The sequence below is a fragment of the Scomber japonicus genome, chromosome 17, assembly GCF_027409825.1.
Source record: "Scomber japonicus isolate fScoJap1 chromosome 17, fScoJap1.pri, whole genome shotgun sequence".
In the NCBI taxonomy this organism is placed as follows: Eukaryota; Metazoa; Chordata; class Actinopteri; order Scombriformes; family Scombridae; genus Scomber; species Scomber japonicus.
Window position 1 is genome coordinate 14,809,763 of NC_070594.1, and position 12,173 is coordinate 14,821,935.

General features: G+C 37.5%; 2 protein-coding genes across 2 annotated transcripts; both read right to left on the bottom strand.

Moving 5' to 3' along the window:
* Positions 1–657: 657 nt before the first annotated feature.
* Positions 658–4,408, bottom strand: fkbp6 (FKBP prolyl isomerase 6). The gene is made up of 8 exons (XM_053336675.1): positions 4,334–4,408; positions 2,854–2,971; positions 2,664–2,753; positions 2,347–2,549; positions 2,083–2,202; positions 1,727–1,924; positions 1,096–1,205; positions 658–739 (listed from the first exon to the last, which is right to left on the bottom strand). The coding sequence occupies exons 1-8, from the start codon at positions 4,406–4,408 to the stop codon at positions 658–660; spliced, it is 996 nt and encodes a 331-aa protein (XP_053192650.1).
* A 1,674-nt stretch (positions 4,409–6,082) lies between these two features.
* Positions 6,083–10,260, bottom strand: tmem244 (transmembrane protein 244). The gene is made up of 6 exons (XM_053337529.1): positions 10,168–10,260; positions 8,157–8,242; positions 7,897–7,973; positions 7,227–7,352; positions 6,713–6,757; positions 6,083–6,446 (listed from the first exon to the last, which is right to left on the bottom strand). The coding sequence occupies exons 1-6, from the start codon at positions 10,258–10,260 to the stop codon at positions 6,349–6,351; spliced, it is 525 nt and encodes a 174-aa protein (XP_053193504.1). The 3' UTR covers positions 6,083–6,348.
* Positions 10,261–12,173: the final 1,913 nt, after the last annotated feature.

Sequence of the window (12,173 nt, forward strand, 5' to 3'; positions counted from 1 at the left end):
AGCACAGCACAGCACAGCACAGCACAGCACAGCACAGCACAGCACAGCACAGCACAGCACAGCATGGATTTAACCATGAAGCTCAACTCTGGGAAATTCAAAATCATCCAATTAATCTGCAATAAAGACAAGATGTCTTAGAAGTGAATTGTGCTTTTTTATTTTTATCACCTCAAGAGTGATCAAACCCCATGAAAATGTTTAAAACATTCAACACATACATACAACAGTATCTATTAAGGGAATGAAAGGAGGTGTGGCAACTTCTTGGAAATACTTTTTTCCATCCATCGACATCATTAACATCATTAAAGAAATTAATTAAATTCTTTTAAGAGGCAAAAAAAACTGTACACCAGTGCAACATTAAACAACACAAAAGGCTTAGCTGTCAGAATCTGAAGAGCTGGAGAGAAAATGGTACCGCTGAACCTTGAAATCGTCTTTATCTGCAACACAAAAAGATTTTTATTAAAGTGGTCATGTATCATTTTGGGTTCCTCTGTTCACATGCTAAATAAAATGAGCATTTACTGTTCCACTGCAAAGTTTATCCAACTCATGGGAGCTGCAGTTGTGAAATACTGACAAAATAACAATTGTTATGTTTAAAGTAATAAGATGGGACTTCTTACCTTTTTTTCCCCTTTGTCATCTTTACATCTTTATGGGGCCCCTCAAATCTCCAAACATCTTGGAGTACATGTCTTTCTGTTTGTCCAAGCTGTCTTTGTAGCATCTGCAACATAAAAATGATTCACACACATACAATAGAGAGATTAGATTCACTTGTGTATAAACATAGTACTATCTCACAACAAGACTAACACAAATAAATAAATAAAAATAAGTCCAGGCCATTATTCTAAAACCAAAAACAGAAATGACAGAAGATATGCCTGATATCAGTGTTACCCAATCAATATAATGTGCAGGCTTATGTGCATGTAAAAAGAATATTTATCCTAAAACATTTTTCTCTTGGCAGTGATGTGATGATTTTTGTAATGGTCATAGATGAATCCACAGAACCAGACATCTTGACAACTGCACTTATCTAAGTTTTTATGTGTCAAATAAAAAGGTTCATCTTACATTGCTACTTTCCTTAGAAGGTTGTTAATGTCGCTGTCAAAGGGCTTCTTTGCTTGAGCAGATATGAGGCACTCCTGGGCACTCTCGTACTCACGCAGCTCCAGATACGCCTGACAGGGACGACATCAGTCTGAATAATAAACTAACCTTTATTTATAGTTTAAGGACATGGCAACATATTGAACCTTGAGAAGGCAACGCTGTCTGGGGATTTCAAGTTGCATTTAGGCTCATATGGGGGTTTAAAGTTCAGAAGTTAAATGTTAACCAGAAGTCGCCCTAAAAATAAATTGTTTGAATAAATCTGTAAGTGCACAAATGTTAAGGTAATTAAAGCTAAAACAGGGCTAATGTGTGGCTGACAAGTCGCATTTTAAAGTATCAGGAGATTTTCTTAGCTCATGTTGTGGATTGATGATTTGCAAATAGAAAAAAAAAGGTGGAATTATGGTTTAAACTCTTAACATAAACTTGAAAATGCCCCAACTGTGTGCATCATTCCTATTTTTAAAACACCATGGCAACTTTTTTCATAGAAAGAAGAAACATCTAATCCCAGGTACTTCAGAGTCTGTGGGAATTTTTATCTTCTACTCTGATAAACAAAAACAAACTACGGCTCCCTTCTGACCTGTCCACTGCGGAAAAGAGCCTTTGTGTTGGCAGAGTCTATCTCTAAGGCTTTGTTGCTGTATTTCAGGGCTTTGTGTGGGCTGTCCAGACGGAGCTCGGTAAGGGAGAGATTCAGATAGAGCGGAAGAAGAGCTATCTTGATCTTCTCCTTTTCGGCATCGCTTTGTGTTTCCCTGTTCCCAAGCAACTTCAACGCCTGTTGGCCAAGAAGAGAGTCTGTTATGAAATGCAGTTTAAAGTTTTCTACTTTAAAATCTAAAGTCAATTCAGACAAAGAATGGCATCTAAGTGGTGATAACAATAAATTAAACATATTAAATATAAAAGTAATAACAACAGCACGCACCAGCTTACCTGTTTATAGCGATCTTTGGCGTTGTCATAGCGGCTCTGGTTAAAGCAACGGTTGCCAAAGCTGCGTTGCGTGTTGACGACTTCAAGAAGAGTGGACAGAGGAGCAGTGTTCTGTTCCTCCTGAACAGAGACCAATGTAATCTCAGTACATAACAATAACATACACTTGCTGTCAAGTGGGAGAACAATAATGTATTATCTGTGCTCCCTCAATGCTCTCAGACTGTGACAATAATGGGACACAATACTGTCCAGCCTCCTTACCGGACTCATCTCAACAAAGTCGTCCACTTGGCCTGAGTCGAGGTAGTCGAGGATCTGAACCTCATACAGAACCACGGCAGATGAGGGAATTAACGGAGGACAACCCATTTCCCCGTACGCATACTGGGGCTGGAATAGAAAACGAGAGAACTCTCCTTTCTTCATGGTCAGCAGACCCAGCTCCAGTCCAGCCAGCGTCACGTCTGTTTCAATGATCATTTGAAGGACGAGACAATAGAGCATCAATCAGATAACCTCCTAACATCCATCCAGAAGGCCACAATATTTGTAAGTAATGCCCTAACACTATTTCTGACCTCTCCCTAACTTCATCATCCGGGGGTACTTGAAGCTAGTGGTGGTCTCAAAGGGCCGGTCCGAATATTCAAGAAAACCAGAGTAATGGACTGTGTAAGAAGAAAAGAACAAGGATGGATGAAAGCTGAACAAAGTAATTAGGTTAATAACTGCATCAGAGTTTTTGTTTTTTTGCAAAGAAATACTAACTCAATACTGAGCCATTCTGGGGTACAGGTGGGCCTTCTCCCAGCTGGACCACTTCTTTCAGGATCCCTCCATCTCCCAAGACATCATTCATCTGTGGGCGTAGCTGTTCAAACGGACTCTACAAAGGCAGGAAAAACCTGTGCTTTTAATAAGTGACTAAATAAGTGACTCATAAGCATTTACCAGTCCATTAGGTGTTATAGTGTGTGTATAGTGTTATCCAAAGTCATTTAGATTTAAACTGTATGTGCAAGACAAATTCAATTACACATTCAGATAAACGGCTCAAGTCTCAAAATAGTTTTGCATAATGAGATTGATGATGAAGATTTACTGTGATGTATGAATTATTATATTATTGTGTGTACAACAGAATCTAAGTTTCATATATTTATGTCACATGTGCAACATGAATAGCTTCATGAGACAGTATGTTGATAATCTCAACTCATGACATTAACACTCAAGTTTAAACAAATAATGACATCTTTATCATTTGTAAAATCAATATATTACCAATTAATACTGACTTGCACCAAATTTAACTTCAGCTTGATCCTTAACTTACACTGTTAACAGGTGTGACCCAACTTAAGCATCACTTAAGTAAATAGGAAAAGTCCCCACTGATTTAGAGCCACAACAATTAATTTAATCGATTCATTGTTTAGTCCATCAACAGAAAATTAACTGCCAATTATTTTGATTATCATTAAACGTTTTATGTCCCTTTTTAAAATGAAAAATGCTAAAATTCTCCATTTCCACTTTCTTAAACATTAGAAAAATCAGTATCTTTGGGTTATTGTTGATAGAGCCTTTTGGAAATGTTGACTACTAATTTTTAAACATTTTCTGACATTTCAAAGAGCCACCAAGTATTTTTAATCTATTTACTGAGTAAATGATACACACTGTCAGAAAGCTTAGGGTCCCATCTTGCGGTTGGCGGGCGTGGCGCATGTGTCTGTTAGTTTCCAGTTGTCATTTTCTCGCCTGTCTAAACAGCAAACGCACTTGCACCAGTCTGTGCGCCTATGGGCGTGTCGGTCTCAAAATGAGGTGTGGTCAGGCGCATTGGTGGCACCTTGCCATTTTGAGGCAGAGGAAAGTGATTGTGCTACTGACCAAAAAAACAACCATGTCCAAAGTCACTGGCGCATATGTCACTGTTATTTAAGTGGAGCATCATCAAGACTCCAATATGCTCCTAGATAGGCGGGTGTGCAGCGCGCAGACACTGTGCCCGGTATGCACACACGCGGTGCGCAGCAGCACACAAACATCACTGATAAAAAAGGACCACAATGTGAATTCGTATTATGATGTCTAATAAATGGCAAAAACTCTGTAACAGGTGTACGAACAAAAGCTTTTGACTGAAATGAGAAACACATGAGGATATTTTGTGGACTCACAGCTAATCCACCAACACAAACATCAGGAGCCTTTCATCACTTTTAGCCACATGTGAACTGACCTGAGTGTTGCTCCTCAGCCGCTCGTCGGCATGAATCATGCTCCGGATACTGGATACTAATCCGTTTCCTGACATTTTGCTGGAGAATACGTTTGCTGCGACTTTTAGTTACTTTAGATATATTTTTTAAGCATGTAAAAAAAGACTACAAGTAGCTAGTTGCTCACTTTGTTTTGGCGCTCAAGATTGGGCTGCTAGGAGTCAGGTGACCTTGACCACAAATGAGACACAACTGTCGCAGATCCCCTAATTATTATTTCAAAATCAATAAACAAAATCTGGCCTCTTTATAAGGAACGCTTATACAATCTAATTCAATCCAATAAGATAAATTAAGATAAGATTTAAGATGTACTTTATTAATCCCACAATGGCACAATTTGCATTGTTACAGCAAAATAGAAGAGCAGCAATAAGAAAATAATAAAGAACAATAAATAATAAGTACAAAAACAATAAGAACAATATTAGGTAATAAAATAATTGTGACATTATTTACAAGAGTAATACTGGTATTGAGTGGTAATATACCAGAGGTGATATTCTTATTGCACAGATTAAAGTGAATACAACAGCTCTGTCAAAAATTCTACATTTATGAAATTTATACATTTTCAGTTTTTGTTGGCATTGTCAAAAAAGGTGATAATTCTGCTGTTTTTATTATTGAGGTCGTAGTGGGTGATGGTGGTGTAATAGGATGCATTATATTGACTGGTGTTTCTAATATTTTGTCCACCCTATTAACATACATGAGGGGGTAAATATATTTATGGAACACCCGCCAATAAAGGAACCCAAGTATGCCACCACCACTTAGTAGACCTCAGTAATAAATATAAATTAGAAGTATCACCTTTCTGACAATGTTAACAAAAAACAAAAAATGTATAAACTTTAAAAAAAAAAAAAAAAAAAAAAAGTAGAATTTATGGAAGAGATGTTGTACTGGATTGAATTCGACTGTACAGGTGTACCTAATGAAGTGGCCGGTGTCTGTATAAAGCATCTCTCTCTCTCTTTCACACACACACACACACACACACTTCCCAACTGTTTTTCATATCTCCATGTCCAGACTTTGAGCCTGGGCTACTTCTGTGGAAAAGAGCTAAATGGTTGTATGGAACAAGTGTCAAACACTCCTTTTTGCCATTTCATTAGACATGAAAATTCTCATTGCTGACATTTCTTATCAGCTCATCTGTCTTAGGTCCAACTTTGGCCAGTTTCCTTTAATCAGAGAATCAACACAGTGACACATACATATACATGCATACAGAGAGCAAAACACACAAAACACTCATTGTGCAATAAGTAATGTGAATCCACTTTTAACTAATATATACAACCATAGTTACATTAATTATGCATTTGCAGCATAGATCTGATTGTCTCATAGCACCTACACGTTGAATCAAGTATAAGGATGAGGAGATGAGCTTTGAATGGTCAGGTTTTTTCTAGGAAATTATTTTCTGACCCTTTTAAACACAGATTTCAGTTGACTTCTATTTGCTGTCTACAAAACACTATAACACGCTATACACTCTACAAAAGTATGTGACACATTCAAAATATTACACTGAAATTACAAATGAAAAACAACTGGCTTAAGAAATATCTGTCATTAGACTTCCTCAGTGTTTAAAGTATTTTACAGCTGAAAATTCAGCCGTTACAGAATGGTACAGGTGTCATATTTTGTTTAGTTTACAGTATGTAGTGTGAAAAGAAACAATACAAAACAATATTTCAACTGTACAGAATATGTTAAAAAAAACACTGTTAAATATACAGGGTTGGGCCATTTTTACAATGAGGGATCAGACTATTAGGTATTATGCAAAACTATCCAGTAGACAATGTGTCTTGTGGTTGCTTTGGAGGAAATATAAATACTGATAGACATGCTGTGTCATACTAGTGTAAACATGAACCTAGCAATATCTTGGGATGCATCCGGTTCTAAAATTGACCAATAAGCCAGTTAAAAGATTTCCTCGTTGTGTTCATTAGAAGTTTTGTAGTTCAGCTGGGTAGACAAAGTTGCTTCTGAATAGTTTATAGGCCAAGAGCTGTCCTCCAAATATCATCATCACCAGGCCTGAACCTACAGAGAGAGGGGATTACATTAATAAGAAAAAGAGATCAATTAAAAATAAGGTTGGGAGGACAGCAGCAGTTGTCCTCATGAAGCCTGAATCTGAGGGGATGTAGGAATGAGTTGAAGTGATTCTGGGGACAGGCAGGAATGAGATCTTGGTCGAATAAAGTAAGAAACAGGGAGAAATATAGAGTGGCATGTTCACCATTAGCAAATGGGATTGAACACCTATGGATAAGGTAGAAAGATGAACAAGAAGAAATAAATCTTACCCAGAGTTATCCACCACTGCTCAGCTGTCGGGAGATCTGACGTCACTGTAGAAATAATGGAAAACTGTGTTTAAAATATTTAAAAAAATAAATAAATAAAATAAAATTCATACTACAGTAGATTAATCCATGTAAACATCAGGGAAAGATGAGAGAAAATGATATTAGGTTTAAATTGGCTTCATGTTTAGCAATGCTAGTGCCATTATCAGACCTTGGTGAGGTTAAGGTGGTACATGTTAAATGTTGGTATTGTCATGGTAACTGTTAGTATGCCATTGTCAGCATTTAGCCTTAAGTACTGGTGTCTTGTGCCATTATTGTGTTCGTTTTATTCTCAATTGACTGTGAAAAAATGTATGTTGGTCCCCTGAATAAAAAAAGAAAATAGACATACAAATGGATAGAGAGTGTGTCTATACATCTTTGAACCACAGTCACTATATCCAATTACATAACCTGGCACTCAATCCTATCAGCTGTTCCGATCCATTGATCCACTTTGTGTGTTTACCTGCTACAGTCATGGCGACATGGAGCAGTGTGACAGTTATGGCGTAATCCCAAACCCACTCCTCTACAATCCAGGCGAATATCAGCCCTCCCAAAATATAGGTCACTTCTGTGGAAATCACACCAACTAAAGACAGACAGAGAAAGCAAGATGTGAAAATTACTTCTACTTGTATTCTGCATGTAAATTCAGATTTTGGTTCGTATGAGAACATCCGATCTTGTTGCAGTTCAGTTTAGAAACAACAAGATTCCTAAATTTTGGCCTTTTTTACAGGTCATACAATTAAACAAAACTATAAGTCACTCAGCAATAGCAGCTCATTCAAGATCACTGATTATTTTCAAAAAATAGTAGTTGCAATAAAGACATTTGAAAGAAAGTCTGTATCGAAGTGGGAGCAAATCTAAAGGAACATATTTAGTGACTTAGTGAATATTTAGTGGAAAAACAACATAATTATATAATTGAATTATTAATACAAATGTTTCATACTTGAGAAAATCTGAATTTTCAAAGTAATTAGTCGCAAACTGTTCAAGTTAATGTAATGGGGTAAAAAGTATAAAGAAGCATTACACTGAAATATTGAGGTAAACTACAAAAACAACACCTTAAAATTGTACTCAAGTACATGTGAATGTACTTACAAGCAACCACTGCTACTCACCCAGATATTTGGGGTTCTGCCATGACGGGTGTGTTGTGTAATCAAATGGCGTCAACAAGCTGTTGATCTCATGAACCCTGAAGAAACCCCAGAATATGTTACAGATGTGTGCAAACAACAAACAGCAGAGTTCTGGTTCAATTCTCACCTATTCTGATTTACATGAACTTAATTAAGGAGCAAAATTGCAAGGCCTATCTGACTTCACTCACTGTTGTTTCCAGTAAGTCTCACGTTACAGTATGTATGTGTGAGTGTACCTGAGCAGGCCAATGCACACACTGACCACAACGTAGTAGAGAGAGTAGAAGCAGACCATGCACATCAACAGATTCTGGAGGACGACCTGAGGAGACAGAGACAGAGAAAATTAAACTGTTGTACGTGCCTACTGATAAGTCTTCGTGAGTGAGAGCAGTTTAACTTCACATGAAACCTGCTGTGTTTTAAAAAGCCGCAGGTTTCCTGTAATTAAAGATTTTCTTCCTGAGAGAGCGTGAGGAATAGACTCTCTAACCTTAGATCCAACTGAAAGCCCTGAAAAGCTAGTAAGTGGACCTTTGAGCTTAGATTACTTCATTATACTCAAAAGGTAGAGTGTGTCTCTATCTTAATATATACTGCATCTTAATACCAGAATGTACACACTATTTTATTTTTAGAGGTTTAATTTGGCTGCTGAAAAAAGTTAAAATTACAACCCACTTGTGCTGAAACATTCAATCATTTGCAGATGTTCGCTCTAAATAAAAAAGGCAATAACAGAGTAACAGAGTAAACAAAACCATAAATACCAAGCTAAACAATGAGCCATTATGTCAGCGATTTAAATCTTCATTGACTAGAAGACTCTATATTTGGAGATATTTTCTTTTTCCCTTCTGAGGCCAAACTCTTATGACAGCAGCAGACAGTCTGTGCTCGCTTGCTTAAGTCTCCTTTCATACATGATTAACTGCAGCCTTCACAGGAAATGAGTTACAAGACACCCCAGGAGGAGAGATAAAAGACCTTTCTCACCGCTGATATTTCGGCTTGTCAAACACAGGTGTTACTAATAATGGGTCACATTCCAGTGCAGTGTGCCAGTGCTGCGGCCGTGCACAATGGCTCACTGGCATACCTGAGTGGAATAGAGTCTTTGTTAATCTTATTACTTCCACCTGTGCTTTTTCTGCTGTGACAAGTCAAATATCTGCTGTGACACAACTTTCACTAACACTGTCTCAATATACGTTTAGTGAGGAATGCTCATCATATTTTCCAGGATGATGTCTTCAGCTTTCTTTTGTTATCTGACCAACAGTCCAAAAGTCAAATATATTTAATTTACATTAATTTCATGTAAGACAGGAAATGAAGCAAACTCCTACATTTGAAATGTAGGATGCTTGAGAAGTTACTTACAAATAAAACAAAAGAAAAAATGTTGCCAATTAATGTTTTTGTTCCTGGACTAATTGAATTATTTCAGTGCTTGATCATGACAAATGTAATTAAATTGGATCTCTTGGCATTAAACACTGATGTATACTTGTCTCAGTTTCCTCTTTTTGCGCTTCTTCATTCCTTCCATCACTTTTTTGGGTTACTTCTATATCAGACATAAGTAATAGTGAGATAATGAGAGAATGGTGAATAATCTAATTCATTGTATTTGGGCCACAATAATCATTGTGGCCCAAATACAGGGGAACCTTGTGAAGTCTACTTTAGTCCTGTTCAGACAGCCACAAGGATGTGGGTGTGTCTGAGACCTGAATCGTAGCTGAGCTCACTCTAATAACCTTAAAGACAGCTAAACAACACGCCTACTGTAATTCCCTGGTTTGTTGCTGTCTCCAGACTAGACAGTGCTTTAAAAATGTAACTCTAAAAACAAAACAGACTAATTTATGACACCATGAGAACACAAACATCAGTTAAATGCTCATTTTGACTGTAATGAGGATGCATGTACATAAATTTGAATAAACTGTGTGTTGTACCATAAATCTGTGCTTGATAAAGTAAAGTAATGCAAAGTAGTTTATATTGTATTGTGTTCATTTAATCTAATATATTGAGTTATTGTGTAAGAAATACATTATACAAATTCACAATTCACTTAGCTACCTTCTGCATCATAAATAAAGCTACAATATAAATGCAGTCTATAAAAACTGAAAGTACAATTAGCGCTCTCCAAGGAAGTGATAAACACATTGCTAGCCTCTACTGTCTTGCAAACAGGCCTTAACTCTCTATCCTGACCCCTCTGGGAGTCCTTACCAAGGTATCACTGGGTGTATTCTTGAGGGAGAAAGGTCCATGGCGTTTTATGAGGGTGAATCCAAAACAACGACAGCAGTAGTCCAACAACATGAATGGCTGCTGGTCTAGATGAGAGAATGGAGGCTACATGTGTATATTAGTGTGTGTGAGAGAGCATGCTGGGTGGCGTGGAGGAAGAGGAAGAAGGGGGAGAAGGAGGGCTGGATTATAAGAAATGGGATTACTACTAAGAAGTCTGAGTAAATCCCAAAAGGGATAAAGGTGAACATACTAGTGTGCACTTTTACATACAAACCAAGAGAAAGAAGAAGAAGAAGCTTGTTTGACTTGTAGAGGAGTCACATAGTCTATTATTTCATTCATTCTGCTCAACTTCAGGTCTTTGTCTCTTCCTTTTCTCTTTGACCTGTATTTCTTAATCCCTTTGTTTCTTCTCTCTACTCTCTATTCCTTTTTTTCTTTACTCTGTCTCCTCCTTTCTTTCTACCATCTTTCTTTTTCCTCGTTCCTGTTCTAGCTGTTTTGTTTTTTTTTGGACAATTGAGAACATTTGAAAACAAGAGCACAGAGCAGAAGAAGAAGAATATGATGCATTATTAAAGCAATAGTGGAATTAACTGACTGAGCTCAGTATGATCATACCACAGTTATACAACAGCTTTATGATTCATCCTGTGTGTCCAGTTTTTGAGAAATCTGCAACAGAACAAGACACAGTTACAGTCTGTCTGTCAGTTCCCAAGATGAAGACTAGGTGGCAGCATAGCCTCACAATCACAGACAGAACAGCTCCACCAATGGAGATCCAGCACAAGATCAAGAGAGATTATATGCTACATGCACAGGACTGGCAGCAGATAAGATGCTTCCTGTTGCTCATTCATATGTATAGATTACTAAGAAGGATGTCATGATGCATTTTTCCTCCATGTTTTATTTGACTCAGATATTGTGAGTGAAAACAGAACAAAGAGGCAGAATCTGAAGGGGACAAAGAAATATGAGCAAGAAAATGGGGGGGAAAAAAGAAGAAAACAAGGTAGTGATGGAGACAGTGATGGAGGAATGACGACAACTCAGCGTCCCCGTCTCCCTCCACAAATAGCTGAAGAACCTCTTCATTTAAACTGGTCAGCGTCATAGCCTGCGTATGGCTTTGTGTGTGTGTGTGGTATAGCACCGGCACGTGCGCCTTTGTGTGCGAATGGGGTTGACTTGGCTGCCACGGTAACCTGCATCAGTGTTACCATAGTGATGGAGAGCTTAGGAGTGTGTTGGAGGGGTGTGTGTTCTAGTACATTTTATTAGTCTAAAGTTCACAGAAAACTGATCACACAGTTTCACACTCACAATAAACACTTTTTAAAAAATCCATCTTTGGATGTTTCTGCAAACGAAAAATAAGAAAGATGCATGTATGCAAATTTTTGTGACTATCCAAGGGTATCCTTTTTACCATTACACTGCTGGGTGTTACTGTCGTAATGAAGACACACATACAAAATTATCATTATTATTCAACAGCTGGGATTAACATATGGCAAGCGCTTTCAGTGCAGGTACTTCATGTGTAAAGACATCTGAATTGTTGCATTAATTGGCAGTCAAAACAAATTATGGTAAAAACGCTGTAATGTACAGTATCTAACAGTATCTGCACCTTGATTAAAAAAAAGTGTATCTTTGATTACCTATAAATAATCAGGAAAGTGACAATTTAAAAACCACATCAACACCAAAGTGACCCTAAACATTCGTCTCGACACGACACACATAAAACTTTGTAATGGTAAAATCACACAAACAGTAAAACCTTTGAAGCTTAAAAGCATTTTAGATGGATTTCAACAAACTCCCACTCAAAAAATGTGTTTTATTGTTAAATGTTCCTTCAGGTGGATGTCTGACCTTCAATGTGCAGAGTTTGAAACTACAAAGCTGTAATCACATTGTGACAGTTCAACATGCAACTTAGACTAGTGTGTAGGAGAAATCTTGTGTCC